This window comes from Sabethes cyaneus, chromosome 3 (assembly GCF_943734655.1).
Source record: "Sabethes cyaneus chromosome 3, idSabCyanKW18_F2, whole genome shotgun sequence".
In the NCBI taxonomy this organism is placed as follows: Eukaryota; Metazoa; Arthropoda; class Insecta; order Diptera; family Culicidae; genus Sabethes; species Sabethes cyaneus.
In genome coordinates this window covers 133623710-133642985 of record NC_071355.1, presented here as the reverse complement: position 1 = coordinate 133642985, position 19276 = coordinate 133623710, and the positions used below count along the sequence as shown (strand labels likewise).

The 19276-nt window shown below is 38.4% G+C and overlaps 1 protein-coding gene across 2 annotated transcripts in view; it reads right to left on the bottom strand.

Moving 5' to 3' along the window:
* The window catches only part of LOC128742285 (uncharacterized), a 100934-nt gene that overhangs the window by 61650 nt on the left and 20008 nt on the right, over positions 1 to 19276 (bottom strand). For both annotated transcript variants that reach the window (XM_053838608.1, XM_053838609.1), the window contains exon 2: positions 9335 to 9541. In XM_053838608.1, coding sequence (XP_053694583.1) covers positions 9335 to 9396 — 62 coding nt within the window. In that variant the 5' untranslated portion in view covers positions 9397 to 9541. The remainder of the gene's footprint in view (positions 1 to 9334; positions 9542 to 19276) is intronic.

Here is a 19276-nt window from a genome sequence, read left to right as displayed (position 1 = left end):
TCTAATTTTTTTAAAGACTTGGTCGCAAAAAAGGCAGTCGAAATCTACCGTGAACGTACCATATTCTGCGCAGCTCCTAATTCTGCGCATTTTTCTTTATATATGTATTTTTCAACATTGTGCATAACTATGGCCATTGTGTTATTTTTTTATAAATCTCTGTTGAATATTACGCCAATATTCACAAAAGGGCCATAATATTTGATAGCGAAATAAATTAAAGTGAAACTGAAAGTATTTTAAATGTCAGAAAACAACGTCGTTAGCGCCAACGCTAAAACTGTCCTTCTAGAAAATTAACAAAATTATGATCGAAATTTTTTGCAATGATCAAATTACCCAGCATAATTAGAAAGAATAATTAGTTTTAGTCATGTTTTAGGCAAAAAGAGTGATTGCATGCCTTGTTTTCGTTGGAAAAATGCGATGCAGTAGTGCGCAGATTTAGGCACAGATTTTTTATTCATGTTCCAAATTCTGCGCAGTAATGTATCCTATGAAGAAATCGCGAAAAAATACGCAACTTCTCCCAACTTGCTGAGGTATAGAGGCATAGAAATTCAAGTAGAACCTTTAACTTGCATTGATTGGAATCCTGTGTTACGGCTCGGGGTCCGAACCTACGAACGCCAATTCATGGAACCATGTCTTCTGATTTTTTTTGACAGTCGAACTTCATTGAGCTGTCAGGGAGTGGGGAAGTGGTTTCTATATGAAAACACAATTGTTAATATTAGTCTAAAGTATAGCCCATGTATAGTTCAGTATAGTTCATGAACTCGCCCTTCACGTTATCGACAATAAAATATTTAAAATAAGCCAATCCAAATGATAATAATGTTCCTGTGCGACCTGAACAGCACAAGAAGGCCAGATCATGGATTTAATCATGGTAATGGCTAATGTCGGATTTTTGATGTGCTTTCAGCGTATAAAGACATAAACTACATGGTATGAATGATTATTGTTACTTTTTAGGTGCGCAGAATTAGGAACAAACATGCGCAGAATTAGGAACATGGGCAAGAGAGTGCGCAGAATTAGGCACCGTGGATAAGTTTACAAAACGAAAGATATACTCAATTGTTGGTCGACTTTTAATTCCCATGTTTTTTACCATATATTATAGACCGTAGCACTACATGTTGCTGCTATCAACGTTATCAATTTAACTATAGAATACTTATAATAGCGGAGGAATCATAAAAATGTCTTAACTGCGCAGAATATGGTACGTTCACGGTACATCATCCAAAGACTTTCTGTTGCGTTGACTCGATTTCAAGCAAATAAATAATCCAAGAGTATGTCCGTTTAGTAACCCGGAAGGGTATTTGTAGTTGAGTGGTAGCGGATTAAACAGCAAACGACTGCTCTGTATAATGCAATCAATATTTACTGCAATAATAGTATTGGCAAGACCGATTTTAAATTTTATCTAGGTTCTAAAATTGAGTACTTCTTCAAAATGTTCTGCCTCGAGCAGCACGTTCCTCACAATTCGTAGATTTTTACGCTTTATATCTAAACCCCGTTTGTTTCATTTGTAGATTACATGTGTTTGAATTAATAGAACGATACAAATTTTTGAGATATTTGACTAATAAATTGTATTACGTGCTATTGAATTGTATATAACATTTTCAAAGGTTTTGGTATCGTGGTTAGCCACGACGGGTCAACCAAGTTCCTAGATATTGAGCAGTGATTTTCATACAATATCAATATCATTAAGATCATGTTGATATTGAAATAGCATTATCATTGAGATGCTGTCAATATCATGAATGTTTAATATTAAATGCTGAAAAATTATTGTATGATTCAATAATTGAGTTAGATAATATCAATGAAAATGATAACATTTGCCTTTTTAATTTCAAACATTCAATATCATCAGCGTCTTAGTGATATTGATATTGACCGCACCATTCCATACGTGATTGAACCTAGTGAATGAACTCGTCAATACCAAAATAATTTTGACGGATTGAACTGAAATAAACCTTCACTCGGGTTCATCGCGTTGTTTTCTTGTTCGATTAGTGTGCTATGATGACGATTTTGACTAATAGTTGCATTCATTTTCATCGGAATTTTGATATTGAAATTGAAAATTCGCAGCTCTGGCGATACGTAACTGTGACTGAGTGCAAGAGAATGAATCTCTAAATAAATCGTAAAGTTAAACTAAAACACACATTTAAACTACATGTTTATCTAATTCTTATTATGCTTTTTACTTTCTAGTTAAGAAAATGTCGATTCCCGCGAAGGAAAAATGTAAATTCTGCCAAATTGTTTGCCATTTTCATTCATGAATGTGTGCTAACTTTTTTCGCAGCTGATGTTTTCTCTGGCGGTTAATTCTCTTTCGCTCTCTGATTCGTTGTATGAAATGCCGGCTGTGGAAGAAGTAAGCAAAATGCTCAAAGCTGAATTTGGTTCACATCGCATAGCAACAGAGACATCGCATATAATAGCGAGAGAAATTCACATGTGAGTTCGGCGCTTCTGATCAAGGTTGAAATTTCATGGTGCTTGAAATCCCATTGAATTTTTCGCTGCTATGAATTTTTCAACACTATTCGTTGTTGAAATTCATTTCCAGATTGTTTAGAAAGTAAACAGTAAAATTTCATATAACAATGTGAGCATGCCAAACTCGTGTTTTAGTCTTTGGCCTTGAAATGCGGTCAGGCATTAATATTAATATTTTTGAAACGATGGTTCTACAATTGATGGAGGGACGGTAGGGGAAAGTAATGAAATTTTTTTGGGAATGGAGGGGAAAAAGTGGAAAAGAAGGGGGGGGTAATAGGTAGCTACGCTTAACAAGTTGTCGTGACTCCTACCTTTTGTCCAATGCTGGAAGGTGCATGGGTCGAACCAAGCTATAATCAGAGATTATAACCGGATTTGAACCCTCAACACCCGCCAGGGCGTGTGGCTCGCTGGTACCCGTGTACCTTTGAACCATAGAGGACTCCAGTGCCTCTATGGTTCAAAGGTACACGGTTACCAGCGAGCCACACATAGTGCCATTGGACCGCGGAGAATTATCTTTACTTTGAATCAACTGTTTTAAAATTTTCCATAACTCCTTGCTGTTATTTTGATGGTGATCAATCTTGCGTTGAATATAATCACATCGAACCTTTTTCAACGCGCGTGAATATACGTTAGGTGAGGCTGTGTACCTAGTCCAGTCATCCGCATTGTTAGTTCTACAAAACTTCTTGTACCTTTTATCTCTTTCACGTTTCAAACACAATAGATATAAAGATTACCAGTTATTCGGGTTATGTAGTTCAATACACTTTTCGAAGACAAGCGTATTGGTACACTCTTTCAGCGTGTTGGTAAGAACACTGGCCTTATGGTCCAAATCACCAGTTATTGGAATAAAATCCAATCGAAACAAGCTTCTCGAAACAAGCTGAGATACTGCTAGCTTCGAATATCTATTCCAGCACTTTATATTTACTATGTCATCACGGTTTTGGTCATTCTCGATAAAAATAAAAATTGTCTCAAGGTCAGAAATTTTACAAGCGGCCTCTGTAAGAGAATGGACCTTGTCAAAATTTGAAAACACGTGATCAATTAATATTCGACTGTGTCTGGAAATTCTAGTAAACTGACTAACAGTTTGTCTTAGATTGTAAAAATCTACTAGTTGCTTTAATTGGTTCAAATTTGGTCCATTGAGCCAATCAATATTGAAATCACCAGCAATAATATTTAATTTGTTTAGGCGACATCCATTTAGTACGTCACGCAAATTTTGACCAAAATCACCCCCCCCTCCCTCCCTTGTCACATTTCGTCACACATTCGTGACCCCCCCCCCCCCTGAGAAAGTACGTCACGTCACGACAATCCCCCCCCCCCCCTTCACAACAAAAAAATTAAATATTCATTCCACCCTTTTTATTTAAAGCTAACAATTGAATTTCAGCAAATAAAAAATGGAAAATTTTCGAGCTTATAAGTCATCGATTCGCGGATTTTGAAGATGATCTTCAATTGCTGCAATCGGATACGCTTCAGAAGTCGCTGATGTGTCGTCGATTAATGTTTCGCGCATATCCACGCCCTTTACATTCATCCACTCAAATTCGTCTGATATAGTTGAAAGAATCAGGGCTTCCTGCTGACGTCTTGCAGCAACACGCCTTAGAAGAACTTTCCTGACGGATTTTTTTGTATTTCTTCAATCGTGTAGTCATTCAACACTACCTTGGATCTAAAATTTAAAAAGAAGAAAACTTAGACATAGTAGAATTAAATTGGATAAGTTTTCTTCTTTTTTAATTTCAGGTTTCGTATTCTATTAAGACGCTCCAAAAACTTCAGACTACCTTAGATGCGAAATTTAATCCGCAAGTGGCTTAAACACTACCCTTCAGAGAGCTTTTGAGTGAGGGGCAGTATAAATTATACCGAAAAACTTTAAAAGCAGCCGTGGAACTTCCGTATGAGTTTTTGTTCATCGATTGAGTTCAGCACGAATATCAAGGGAAAACATTGTCATGGGTCTCTGGTAGCATCCCGTAACCCTTCAGGAGTTTGTGCGACTGCTATTTGCGGTTGCAAAGATCTTGTAGGCAGGACGGTACTCAAGCAGCTCTTCAGCGGTGTACTGCATATTCTGTAAAGCCTTAATGGAGAGTTCATACTACATAGAATAAATAAGTCCTGTTGACATATATATGTTAAAAAAAGTGTTCATTCAAAAAATTTAACTATTTGTTTTAAAATCCATCAGTACGTTAATTTTATAGAAGCCTTCAATAGTTGTATTTTACAATGAAGGCTAAATTATAATTTCCCGAATAAATTTTCCATTTGATTTTTTTCATGTGACGTCACATAACTTCATACCCCCCCTCCCCCCTACGTCACAAATCGTCACGATTGGATTAACCCCCCCTCCCCCCTATAAGCGTGACGTACTTTATGGATGCCCCCTTAGATCTATCAAGTTATCCCACCAGTTATCTAAAATATCCAAGAAATGCTGGTCACTTGAACTAGGGGAGTGATAGATTATACCAAAATTTCCCATCGTTATACCTCTTTCAACTGAAATTCCTAGAAACGAATTGTTCTCAACGGATTCGTTTGCACGAATATTGAATTTAACTGATCCCTTCGCGTAAATAGCAACTCCACCAGTATGTCTGGAATGTGAGAGGCAAAAAGCAACTTTGTAACCAGGAATACTGTATTGATCATAGGCATCAGCGTCCACTGTATGAGTTTCGGCTAGAAAGTGTACGTTTTGTTTCTACAAGATGTCGCAAAGCCACATAATTTGTAGATAAACCAGCAATATTCAGATAAACTATCTCTAACCTCCTTTCACATTGAATTTTATTTTGTTGCTATTTACTTAACAATATGTTGCTTTTCCTTTTCTCGTACAGCCTCCGGTAAACCGGACACTGTGAACTAGATGCTGGGTGTTTTACGTCCAAATTCATATTTAGTACGTTATTAGATTTTATACAATTTACGCAATTAAATTCCGTTGAAGATCAATCAGATGTCTTATGCTTTTCACTGCATTTAGAACATGTTTCAATATTAACACACTCCGTGTTTTTATGACCAAATTCCCCGCATTTAAAGCAACGCAAAACATTAACGGCCTCTTTAACCGGACACTTATCCCACCCAATGCTTACTTTTCCAGCATTCATCAGGTTGTTATAAGTGTCCTTGTCAACTTCAACTACTACGTTAAATTTATTGTATTTGAAGCGTGGATTTTCATATTGCGCAATAACTTTAACCTCTTTGATACCGACGCCGTCGTTCTGACTTTTAAGAAAGTCAACGAAGACATCGGAGGAATATTGATCACTCATTCCTACAATTTTAACCTTGGGTTTGGCAATTGTAGGAATAACAGCGTTAAACTTTTCACCCAAATTGCTTTGAATGTCATTTTTCACCACTTCAATGTTATCCCCTATTGCACACTCAGCAATAATCGAACCATTTTTTCCGTTTCTAAAGTTGCTAATTTTGTGTTTCTTTGGGTCCAATGCTTTCTTTAAAAAAGATCTAGTATCCTCATTAGATTAAGAAGACTCAACCGGTTTAATTACAAAGACTGGTCGAGCCTTACGCTTCTCTTTTTGCTCGACTTTATTTACCGTATTCCCAGATGAACCCGCTAAAACACTCGCGTATGTTTTATGATCACTAGAAAAAACCTCGTCATCCGATCTATAATTGTCAATAATCGGCTTATCACGAATAATCAAAACTTTCTTACTAGTATTTGAGTCCGATTCAGAGTGAACCATTCGCTCATTTCGCGTTCTTTTCCTACTTATTGCGGCTACACTAATATCCCGATTCATGCTATCTAGAGTGACTATATACAGAGTGGCGACAAGTCATCCCAAACGTATGCAATGCGGTTTTTCCAAGGTTTTTCTTTCTCTTTCCTGCATACGCGTTGGATAGGTCGTCTGCTCGATTGGAATGACACTGACAGATAATTATCATTCCAATTTTGACATTGTCGCCACTCTGTATACAGTCACTCTAATGCTATCAATAATAGTTTTTTTGAAATCATCCAGCTTTTTGGCAACACTGGCTTCAATGTTTACCATACTCTCACGAAGAGATTCACTGATAGATTTCAAAATACTATCGATACCATTAGAAATTGCACTATTTATCTGGCTTTCAATTTCGCTTTGGCTGTGTGCAAGCGACTGAGAGACAGATTTATCTATCATCTCAGTCAGCTCACTACCGAGAGCGTCATTTTTGCCACCGTTATCTTGGGCTGATAAACAAGATGCACATTTAAAGACAACATTTTCATTATCATTTACGATTTTCGCATCTATTTTTGTTAGGGGCGTACAAACTCTGCAAAATACCGATTTGCATTTACCTACGCAAACAACTGGATCGTCGCTGGCCCGAATTACATTACCACATGCTGCACAATCCATCCCGACTTGCATACACACGCACGCCAGTTGGACTCGTCAAGCAGCAACGGCAGACACTCAAGGCAGTGAACAATGAAAAAAACACAACAATTAAATTTCAAGCAGCCGCCGGGCGTAGCGTCTACTTTCATAGGCACTGTGTGCGGCGCTGATTTAGAATTAAATCGTTGATAAACAGAATGAATCAAAAGTATGCAACGAAACTTTTACTTATCTGTCAATGTCACCAAATTTGCCATCAGATCACTGAAACAGATCACTAATAGCACTTGTTTTCACACAAAAAAGATACTTTTAGAATAGACACAAATGATACACAAGCTACCATGTTCACCGTATCATCAGCTCTGCCCTCTTCTGTTTCGAACAAACAATATTTTTATTGCCGTAGGACTACGTCTTACTGCAAGGTATCAATAAAATTTTTCATATCGAAAAAGGGTCTCGATTTTGGCACGGTTTCAATTTTGGCAACATAGGCGACACGCATTTGTTGCCAAATTCGAAATCCTACCGTATTGGCATTTTTAACTGCTTCGCAGTGCTGCTAATAATGGGAGGATCAAGTTCTAAAATGATCAGTGAGTAATTCTGCCACTACTGACACGAGGTCTTCAAATATTGGAACTTTTGCACTTGATTGGTTGAAAATGGTTGAAAAATAAAAATTGCACTTTTAATATCTCGATACGCTCAAAACAGTGGATTTTTGGCCAACGGGCCAAAAAGTTTCAAAAAAAAGTAGAATTTTTAGCAAACCTTGAGATCTATTTGATGTGATTTTCCCTAAATTTGAAATGAAACAACTCACAAATGGCATGGTTCTGTAAAGAAGAAAAACAGGGCATTCAAATGGAGAAAAAATGGCGGCCATTATGAATTTGGTCGCCATATTCGATTTTATCAAAATGTTGCCGTTTTCGCCATGTTGGGGGGGGGGGGGGGCAACCGTTTTTCATTTCAAAACCACCATTGGAAAGTAGAGAAAAAATGCTACAAGAAACATTCATAAAATTAGGTGTGCATTGGTATTAACTAAATAAAACAACCAATTACCGTGAAAGCACCAGTCGCCGCGCACTTAGTACGTTGGCTGGTACATAAATGCATGTATAAAATATTTCTTTTACATATTATTATGCAATATACATTTTCGGTTAGTGTTTTTATTTCGCTTTCAGACAAAAATGTTAAAAACGTAGTTTTATTACCACTTACCAGCAAAACACGACTTCGAGTGCATCATGTACATGTACCAATCCCCGCGTACATAATTTTGCTCCGTTTCCATTGCAGTGCACCAATGGTTCAATCGCCGCGGACTTTTCGTACTCATTTATTTCAATAAACATTTATATTATATTCAACTGCTAATATGTTGTTATAAATTTTACTATCATAAACATGTTTTTCAATAGTTCTTTTCTATTATTTGTCTTTTAGAGCAAAATAATATAAAATATATGAAAAATATTTCTATATACATCAAAATGCAAAACAATTCCTCTCTTTAGAAAAATTGTTGTACAATAGAACATTCTCCATAACCTTTTCCTGGTTCTATAAGTAGATGCTATCTTCCAAAGACCCATGCGCGGCGATAGGATAAGGTAATATTTTAGCTGTACCAATGGCCGCACACTCGAAAATACCAACAAAAATGCAACAACGATCAAAATGTGCAGCATTTCATATGAAGAAATGTTTAGTTCACTTCTCGTATCCGTTTTTGTGGAATATTTTTGCTACGCGTCCCAAGAAACTCCCAAATTTAAGAATGCACTTTCTTAGTTTGTCAGCTAACCAATTTGCAAAGATGGCGTCTTATAGGTGCTTGTAGTATCACCCGCTCGAATTTATTTTTTCTTTGCTTCTTCAAACGTCGCCTGGTTGTCTATTTTGCTTTAACATAAACAGAAAAAGTGTAACAATGGAACTGTATGCATAAAATTATATGTTTTTATCTTTATTTTATGTAATTAATGAAAATATGGCCGGGTGCGCGGCCACTGGAACTTCGCGGCGACTGGTGCTTTCACGGTACCTGTAGCAGGGTTCAAAATTTTCGTATAACTATTGTGACATTTCTAAAATTTCTTTTGCTACTCCGTTTACCAATTCACGACTATGAAGCTACACGATCTCATTCACACTCACAGAACTGTCCCCGTATGCGAGTGTGAATGAAGAATGGTCAAAAATCTCGCACACTATAATAGATTCCTAAATTTGCTTCATTCATAGACTTTACTTTTCCAGCTGGCAGCACCTTAATTCACAGTCGCGAATAGAACACGTTTCAACTATTTCTATTACACACTATTTCGTACACACTCTCAGATACAAACCTCAAAAAATCTCGAGATACATCATGGTTTTGTTGCCGGAGGTTTAATGTGCTTGGTCTCATTGCAGCGGGATATGTTTAATACACCATTAGACCACGTTTAAAGCCTCGGCGAAAAACTTGAATGTTTTTGCGTTGTTTCTCGAACATTTTCGCATCTAAAAACTTGAGCTGATTAATGATCAACCAATTTCGCGGAGAACATATCCTGAAATAAATAAATAATATCATGCATAAATTTACTTGTTTACTTGTTCATTTTATTTAAACATCTAGGATAATTCTTAAAAACTTCAATTTTACGATGTTTTCGGGACTTACGAAAATATCTTACGAATAGTTTCTAATCAGTCGAACAATTTTCTTAGGCTATGAACTATTTCGTGAAATTTTTAACTACATTTTTAGTTAAAATGAGACAGAACAGTTGTTATTTCCCCTCTGATTGCATCCCCGCTGCTGTGAATCGTACATCAGATTTATTTTTTCTATGTCGGCAAACACGACTCAGTTGTGTTCGTGAATGGCTAAAATAAGTGTTAGTATCATCATTGTACGACACAGTGTTACTGCTATGCCGTACAGAGAGATTCAAAGTGATGACGTCAGTTCCGTTGCCTACAAATTGTTCGAGTGCAACAAACTATCCTTTGATTAACTCCTCTATAGGGTCTACATCTTTTTTAGCACCGCAAAATTCATTAAAATAGCCATAATTTTTTTTATCTTTAAATATTTTTTCAAGATTTGGGAATTTTCTTGATATTTTTTTCTATTTTCATGAAGCCTTTAGATCATAGCCCGGCGACCGCGACTAGACTATTTTAGATAATGTTCCCAAATAATTACAATTTGTTTGAAACAGGTTCGTTTTTACCTTTGTTATACGATAACAAAGGTTTAAAAATTGGTCGAAAAACACAAAGTTGATCCGAGGCCCGGAGGGCCGAGTCACATATACCAATCGATAAGGTTCGACGAATTGAGCAATGTCTGTGTGTGTGTGTGTGTGTGTGTGTGTGTGTGTGTGTGTGTGTGTGTGTGTGTGTGTGTGTGTGTGTGTGTGTGTGTGTGTGTGTGTGTGTGTGTGTGTGTGTGTGTGTGTGTGTGTGTGTGTGTGTGTGTGTGTGTGTGTGTGTGTGTGTGTGTGTGTGTGTGTGTGTGTGTGTGTGTGTGTGTGTGTGTGTGTGTGTGTGTGTGTGTGTGTGTGTGTGTGTGTGTGTGTGTGTGTGTGTGTGTGTGTGTGTGTGTGTGTGTGTGTGTGTGTGTGTGTGTGTGTGTGTGTGTGTGTGTGTGTGTGTGTGTGTGTGTGTGTGTGTGTGTGTGTGTGTGTGTGTGTGTGTGTGTGTGTGTGTGTGTGTGTGTGTGTGTGTGTGTGTGTGTGTGTGTGTGTGTGTGTGTGTGTGTGTGTGTGTGTGTGTGTGTGTGTGTGTGTGTGTGTGTGTGTGTGTGTGTGTGTGTGTGTGTGTGTGTGTGTGTGTGTGTGTGTGTGTGTGTGTGTGTGTGTGTGTGTGTGTGTGTGTGTGTGTGTGTGTGTGTGTGTGTGTGTGTGTGTGTGTGTGTGTGTGTGTGTGTGTGTGTGTGTGTGTGTGTGTGAGTGTGTGTGTGTGTGTGTGTGTGTGTGTGTGTGTGTGTGTGTGTGTGTGTGTGTGTGTGTGTGTGTGTGTGTGTGTGTGTGACGCTTGACTTTAGTCGTCTGTTTCTCGGAGATGGCTGAACCGATTCGATTGCTATTACGCTTATTTGAAAGGTAGCGTTATCACCTTGTAGATCACTATTGAATGGTTTTGCTGTCCGACATTTTGTTTAATAGTTATAAGCAAAAATGTAAAAATTACGTGGCATGATTTTCTCCGGAACCGCTCAACCGATTTCAACAATTTTAGTATCAAATGAAGGCTCCGTAGCCGCAAGGTTACCGAGTCTGCTTTGACAAGCGAGTGGTCGTGGGTTCGAATCTTAGTAGAATCAAGCCATTCGATGTCAAGTGACTTTAGCATGGGTTTATTCTCAGGCCCCTCCATTTACCCTTCCTTCGTGCTGAATTCTATATTTACCCTCTGAAGCCTCTTGACAGTGCAAATGTCCCTCCTATAGTTAAGTGTACTGGTCAGAGGTACGAATGAGTCCTCGCCAGGGACGGCTATAATATGGGATAGTGCTGGCAGCGAGGAATAAGTGGGTAAAGTAGATTAAGCTTTGAAGGAAGGGTAAACCCCAATACACGCAAGCACGCATAAAATTTAATAAGCATATCGCTCACTCAATAGCGATTATAGCAAAAAGAAATGCAGTGCAGGTCATACAGCAAACACCCGGGCGATATTACAATAGATCAACTATACTGGTCGCAGTAATGAGTCCACACATGGAAAAAAAAATCAAATGAAGGCTCTTGATACTGTAAATTTTTTGGGAGAGTTTTATCGAAAACAATCAAGCGGCTCAAAATTTATGCTTAAAAATGTGCTTTTTCAAGATGTCAATTAGTCGAACGTTTCTCAGAGATGGCCAAACCGATTTATGCGCTATTAGTCTCATTTGGTAGCTAATATAGCCTCATAGATCACTATTGATTTGTTTTTTGATTGGACGTTTAATTTGAAAGTTATGAGCAGTCGTGTACAGCATAAAAAAATTTACAATTATTCATAACGATTTTAACCAGATAATTAATCAGATTTCAATTATCTTAGTATCAAACGAGAGGCCTTAACGCTGTGAATATATCTGCCAAATTTCATTAGAATTGGCTCTACCTATCAAAAGTTGTTTGAAAAACATTGATGAAATTATTTAAGCAAGCTTTACTGATATGAACCAAATAGAAATACACGCGATCATGTGCTCTAGCGCAAAAATGCTTAATTTTACAGGCAGTGTGTCTTTGAAAGAGTTTATTTAAAAAATACGGCGTAACTTTCTATACTGTTAGGGTGACCGTAAATCTACCTATTAGGGTGTTACAAATTTTTGTGTTTTTAAATGCGTCCAAAAAAGTACAGTGTCTCCACAAAAGTTGTAGAACACAATAAAATAAGCAACTTTGCTGTACATAGTAACTATCTACCTCTAACTGGTTGCGAAGAGTAACGATTTTTTTTAAAAACGCAGTGAAAATTGAAAAATTGAGATATCGAAAAACGGCTACGTCATAATTAATTTTTACACGTCAAAACAAAAATCAGCCAAATCGGTCCTCTAGATACTGAGATACACGCACGGTCGCTGAAAACATATGGTTTCGAGGAGAGCGCGTTTAAACTATTGTAGGTACAGCATTGCACTTCCCTTCAAGCGATCCCACAGTTGTACTGTAAATTCTCAACGAGACCACGCACCGAAAAATACTCTGGGCTCAACATTTCTTCAGATAAAAGACTCCCTCTTAAATATCAATCCCGCACAAGAAAAAAAATATTCTACAAATTTATCAGTATATTACATACACATGCATATGTGTTGATGATAACTACCATTACTGCCCATAAATGCATAACAGTCCCATGCGAATTTCACCACTTTTGAGATAAGCCTAGGAATCATCTTTAAATTGTTCATGCTTTCAATATTTCAAACAGTAATGTTAAGTTTGTTCCGTGAATAGTTTTCGCTGAAATTTTCAGGGTCAGCTACTAGGATCTAGAATAAGATAAAAAAGTTGACAGGACTTCGATATGTACTCTGGTTTTCGAGAAATATCCTGATGCCATCCGGCATCGTTGGGCGTACTAGAGTACAGGTTTTTTTTGTTGAGGCTAAGTCGACAAAATATGATATGCCATCAATAAAATAGTAAATATCATTGATTTTCTTGTTTTATTCATAACAAATAATGAAAAATATGAAAAGTAAAAGTAATATAAAATCAATTTGGTGTATGAAATGCTTCAAAATAGCCTAAACAGAGGCCAACATTACATTTCTTACATTCCATGCATGTTTGAGGCTTGCAAATGACGCCTGCACATCGTCGCCGATTTTTGATTGCCTTCGGAAAATGGTCTATGGTTCGATCAAAACGCATGTTGTCCTTCTGCTTGTTGTGTTTTTTAGCGATTTGGAGCGCAGTTACGCCAGGAGCTTTGGGCATACGACCATAGTGCTTGCACAGGGTGTCGACTCAAATCCAAAAATAAAATTCCCTGACTTTCCCTGATTTTCCCTGATGCATTAAATATTTTTCCCTGACCCTCAAAACTCGAGTATAAAGCTTATTTGGGCGATTTCTGGCTTTAGTTTTTTACCCTTTACCATGGCTTATGCGACCTGCTAACTAAAGCTAGATTTCTTCGTGTTTTAAGAACACATATCAAAGATTCTTAACCTATTTCTTATCAGCGTTTCGAAAACGCAACGCACTCTTCTATCGATTCTATAGGGACAATTATGTTTGAGGTATCAACTTGAATCCAAAGAAACAAAGATTGGGAAATAATCTAATCGATCTGTTTTTCCACAAAGCTTAGATGTTACATACAACAACATTACAGCCGTGTAAACATAACAAATCTTGCTAACTTTCAGAACGCTCAAACTAGTAACTTTGCCGAAAGGTGGAAACATGTCTGCGGTTTTTTAATTGAACTAAAACAAAAGTATCCTGGAAGTTTCAGCTTATTATCTCTGCTGCAAAAAGTATGGGGTTTAGGAGATGATTCACTTAAGATTTTTGGTACAAAACCATTGGCGGAACTAGGGGGGAACTAGGGGAACCCCCCCTAGGGGAAACTTAACCCCCCCTAGAAAAATTGACTTGGCCGACCAATAAAATGGTCGAAAAAAATTCCGGGGCTATAGCCCCCCCTAGAAATGAGCGCTAGTTCCGCCAATGTACAAAACTGTGCGTTTTGCTGGCCTCGAGGTACGGCAAAAGTTTAGCTAGATATATTGTTAGAAAACGTCCTCATGGCAAATATTTTAACCCTCAATGGTGGACAGTATGCGTAGTTAAGACTAAAGCTGGGTGTCATGATATCGGATTGCAACTATCAAGGCTTGAGACCTACATTGACTCGAAGGAAGTTCGGTGGCCGACCGTTCGGTCCGATGACCGTATATGGCAAATTCTTCAACTACAGCTTACGTATACTCACCAACAAATCATAAATCTGATGATACTAGGGACGAATTGAACCGCGCAGTTAGCTTCGAAGTACGATGCTGATCTAACAAGCCAGTCGTGTACGAATCTCGGCTAGGCGGTTTTTGCTAGATAGAGTCAGTAGGACCCCGTAATTTTCCTGAACTCTAACAACCGGCTGCGAACTCTGTCGATAAAGAAGGGTAATGTCTATTGACGGTTTAAGCCCAAGACTTTGCATTGCTTTACTAGAACGAATTCGATGACAGGCTCGAAAGGATTTATGGGGTGCGTACGACTTGAAAATTCAAAACTCTAGCTCCCAGACCGATCCTTAACGGTCGATACTTTTTGGAAGTCATCAATGTACGGTATTTTCTTATCGACTTTGACCACTATCTCGTCGTAAGATCCGCGCAAGGTTATCGAAATCGGCGAAGGCTCGCACTGAGAGGATGTTGCATTTCAACATTAAGCGGTTTACAGCATATGACGTTGCAGTGGAGTACACCAGAAAGCTTGATCAACGAATCGCAGAACAGCAGGAAGAAAGGGAATAAGATGTAAGTGGGCTGTGGAGGATCCTCCATGGCGCCAACAACTACGAAGGAAGTGATAGGCACAACGTGTGGAAGACAGTGTAACAGCTTGTTTAATGTCGAATGCCAGTAAATGACAGATGAGAAGAACTAGGCCAACAGTCGCGGGCTCACTGCGGATCACGTCAGAACAGAGAAACATGTAAGCTTTCTGCGTATTACGTAACCAGCTGAACCAGTCCTGAAGGCTGCCAACTCGCATAAACGCAAATTCTACAGAACGTTAATGCTCCCGGTAACCCTTAACGGACATGAATCATGGACGCTGAAGGAAGATAATCAATGCTTGGGGCATCTGAGTGTAAAATTCTACAATTGGTGAAAACGCTGTAGATCGCGTATAAATAAGTGTATCCCACTTTGGGCTCTTGATGTCTGCACTGTGAAGTGCGTGAGGCCTGCCATTGCCGATTTCGAGCACTACAGCGAGTGAAGTCTGACAATTGTATGGCGCAAAACAATAAAAAATCTACGACAAACTGAAAGATAATCGAATCGACACTAGACATGTGACAAGTTTTAATTCAACCGATCAATCTGCGTATATTTTACACGAAATTTGATTCGATTCCAAAGTTGATCAACAATATTTCCGGGTAAATAAAATTTCCCTGATAGCATTTGAAATTCCCTGATATTCCCTGATTTCCCTGATCCAAAAATGAATTCCCTGATATTCCCTGATTTTCCAGGTTTCGCCAGGAAATCGACACCCTGTTGCAGTACCAAACAGCCAATTCACGTTTGAATTGTAACTGCGTCGTGATCGGATTCGCACGTCTATGCAGCTGCCATGCATTTTGTACGCTTACATCGATAAACCATGCAAAAATGGAGAACCTCCACTTTTTTCCACGATAGCCAATTCGTAGATGAGCCACATTTTAGTCCATTCGATCAACTCCACACATATACTTGTTATATTCAGTTACAACGCAAGGTCGATCGACAAAAATATTCTTGTGGACTTCTCTTGAATATCGATTGGCACTTGAAATAGGCATCTTCTCAAATACAGTTTACGCGATGCACACTACCGAATTGTCCACCCATTTGGTTAGGTGAATGTCAGTGCCATCCAATCTTTTAGATGTAATATGGCCGCGCGCTTTCTTTTTCAGTTGTTCTTTGCTTGGAATTGGGCACTTTTTCGAAATCCGATTTTCGCGAATCGTACCAGTTGCGTTGTAACTTCGACTTTTCAAATATATCAATAACGGAAATCCAGTGAATAAATTGTCAAAATAAAATGAAAATGGTAAGTCACGCACATCCTGCGAAAAATCATCGATCATGCAGATGAGCGGAGCTGCACATTTTCCAAGCCGCTTTTCGTATATGCCGTTTGCTATTGGATTCTTTCCTTGATAAACTTCAAAATTTACCAAATATCCCGATGGAGTGCAAAGAGACCACACTTTATAACCAAAAATTAATGGTTTCCCGCGAATGAACTGTTTGCAACCTTGCTTACCGAAGTATGGTATCATACTTTCGTTATAGGACAAGTTCTGTTCAGCATGAAAGTTTCTTAACATATTAGCCTTGAGCATATCCATCAATGGCCGTAGTTATCAGTTATAAGCGCCGGCGTGCAAAGTGATTTTTCAAAATGCAGACTTAGAATGATAGCACTGAACCGATTTCGACGCATGCTGTTGAACGCCATCATATTTCACAAATCATCTTCAACACTCCACATATTCCGAAAGATATGCGTTCCCGTATATCCGGTAATTAAAAATATCGCAATGACAACACGAAGCTCTAAACAAAAAAGAAATACACAGATTGAAGTGAAAGAATCACAAAAACGCACACAAATCTCACCGTCAACAGTTATTGGGTTGTCCAGTTTGTGATTGTGATACGCTGCATATAAATTAGACCGCTCGCAGATGTGATTCAGCACACTGAGATCAAAAAATCTTTCAAACAATTCATGTGGCTGAAGATTTACATAATCTTCATAATTGGGTTCGGGAAAAATCGAATGTAAAACGAATCTATCATCTGTTTTCCATACGAATTGATCGTTCAAATCAATAGTTGGCACTGGTAGAACGGGTTGATTATCAACAGCAGGATCAGCAACATTCAAACCTGATGCACTTCGTGTCATCACATTGAGTAAGTCTGCATTGAGTAAGTTATCTTCTCTCAGCAATCACTTCATATGCCCCCATCATTTCCAGCTTATTTTCATCGATAACTTCAATGTCCATTTCCGTTGCATCTTCAAAGCCATCAATACAAATTAGAACAAATACCACTACACTATGTTTTCTTTCCCGGATTATTTGTAATCCATAAATTGTAGTTTAATATTGTAGCTTTCCAACTATAATATAGTCTGCACGATAATAGTTTAGAAAAATAGAAAAAACAAGGTTCTTACCGACGTCATGTGTTCATTTCGTCAATTTTTGCACTTCTTTTTTACGGCTCAACTTTGAGATGCTATTACATCAACGAACAAAGGTCTAATGCTCAATGTGATATTTTCCGTCAAACGGTATCTATTGACCTTCGAAAAAGTGTTGCCAAATGGTGGAAATATCAATTCGTTCTTATTTAATGTCGAGAAGCATAAAATGTGTCAAGTGATGCCATATGGCATCATTAGGAAGATTCGGGTTAATACGGCCTAATGTCATTGAATGAAAAACGAGAAACTATCAATTGTAGTACATTGTAGTACCTGAACGGTCTTTTTCGTTGACGATAATCTGTCTGAACGTTGTTTTGATATTTGCTGTGAACACTTACGGAATCTTATTAGAATATCAAAAATATTTTGTTGAATTGAAGATTCCGTCATTAAAACGTCATTTATTATTATAGTCAACAGATAACCTGGCATAAACATCTTTTAAAACAACGCTTATTATTTTCACGAGACATATTAAAATAAAACACTTCGTAGCAGCTATTAAAACCCGGCAAATACTAAGTACTGGTTCGTTCGAGTTTCGTTTCATTAGCTGGAATGTAAGAGGTTGCTCAGAGGAAACCAAACGAACAGCGATGGACAATCATTTTGCTTTTGCGGGGTACGCGTTGGTGGCTCTACAAGGAACAAGATTAGCTAAATGTTCACTAGAGACTTGAATTACATATGGTACAACCACATCCTAATGACGGAAATGAAATTCATGAAAATTCCCAAGGTCAGAGCTTACTTCCATCCGCATCTGCGAAACGACCACAAAATCGTCCTGTGTGTGCTTAAGGAAAAGCAGGCAACCCAAAAAGGAAATTACAGAATACAAATTGGGAATAAGGGTGGAGCTAACAACGACAGGTTCGTAAAATTTGATACGGAAGCGCTACGGCTGGACGAGGAAAAGAGAAATCTTTTCCAAGATAAAATCGATAGGAAATTGAACTCACACAAAGATACACAACAAGATGGAAATCCCAATAATGTGGATGGAAAATGGAAGCGTATAAAATCAGCTGTAATGGATGCAGCCAAGAGCGTCCTGAGCATGCCGACGCCGTGTAGGAAGCAAACACCTCAAAAATATCTCTTAGCAATAGATTAATCTCAAGTTTTTAGTCTTGACCTTGAAATGCCGTCATACATAATTATTAATATTTTTTGAAACGATGGTTCTACAATTGATGAAGGGACGGTAGGGAAAAGAAATGAAAATTTTTGGTGAAGGAGAGTAAGAGCGGAAAGGAAAGGAGGGGGGGATATTGGTAGCTACGCTTGACAAGTAGTCATTTTGACTCCTACCTTTCGTCCAATGCTGGAAGGTGTATGAGTCAAACCAAGCTATAATCTGAGATTATACCCTGATTCGAACCCACAACACCCGCCAGGGCATGTGGTTCGCTGGTACTTGTACCTTTGAACCATAGAGGCGCTGGACAAAAGGAGACTGCAAAATCCACTTATCAAGATAGCGACGCGTTTGGTTGGGTTATCGACACATATTCTGCCTCTTCCTACATCTACTGCAGATTACCACCGAGCGAGAAGTTTTAGATCTAACTGGTTTTTACTGGCAGGACGACGACACTATGCCAGCCCTTACGACTTGCAAGGTACTGCACGTGACCTTGTTCGTCTGACAGCGTGTGTTAGCCGCGATTCGCGTGGGTTTTCGAGGGAAGGCCCCGTTCCTAAGAAATAGACTAATCGCTAATCGCGAGACCTTAGGACCTTAGGTTAACAGCCTACTGTACCAGAACATAAAAAAGACAGACAGAAAAACAGAACAGAGAAAAAGACAGAAGAGAACCGCACACG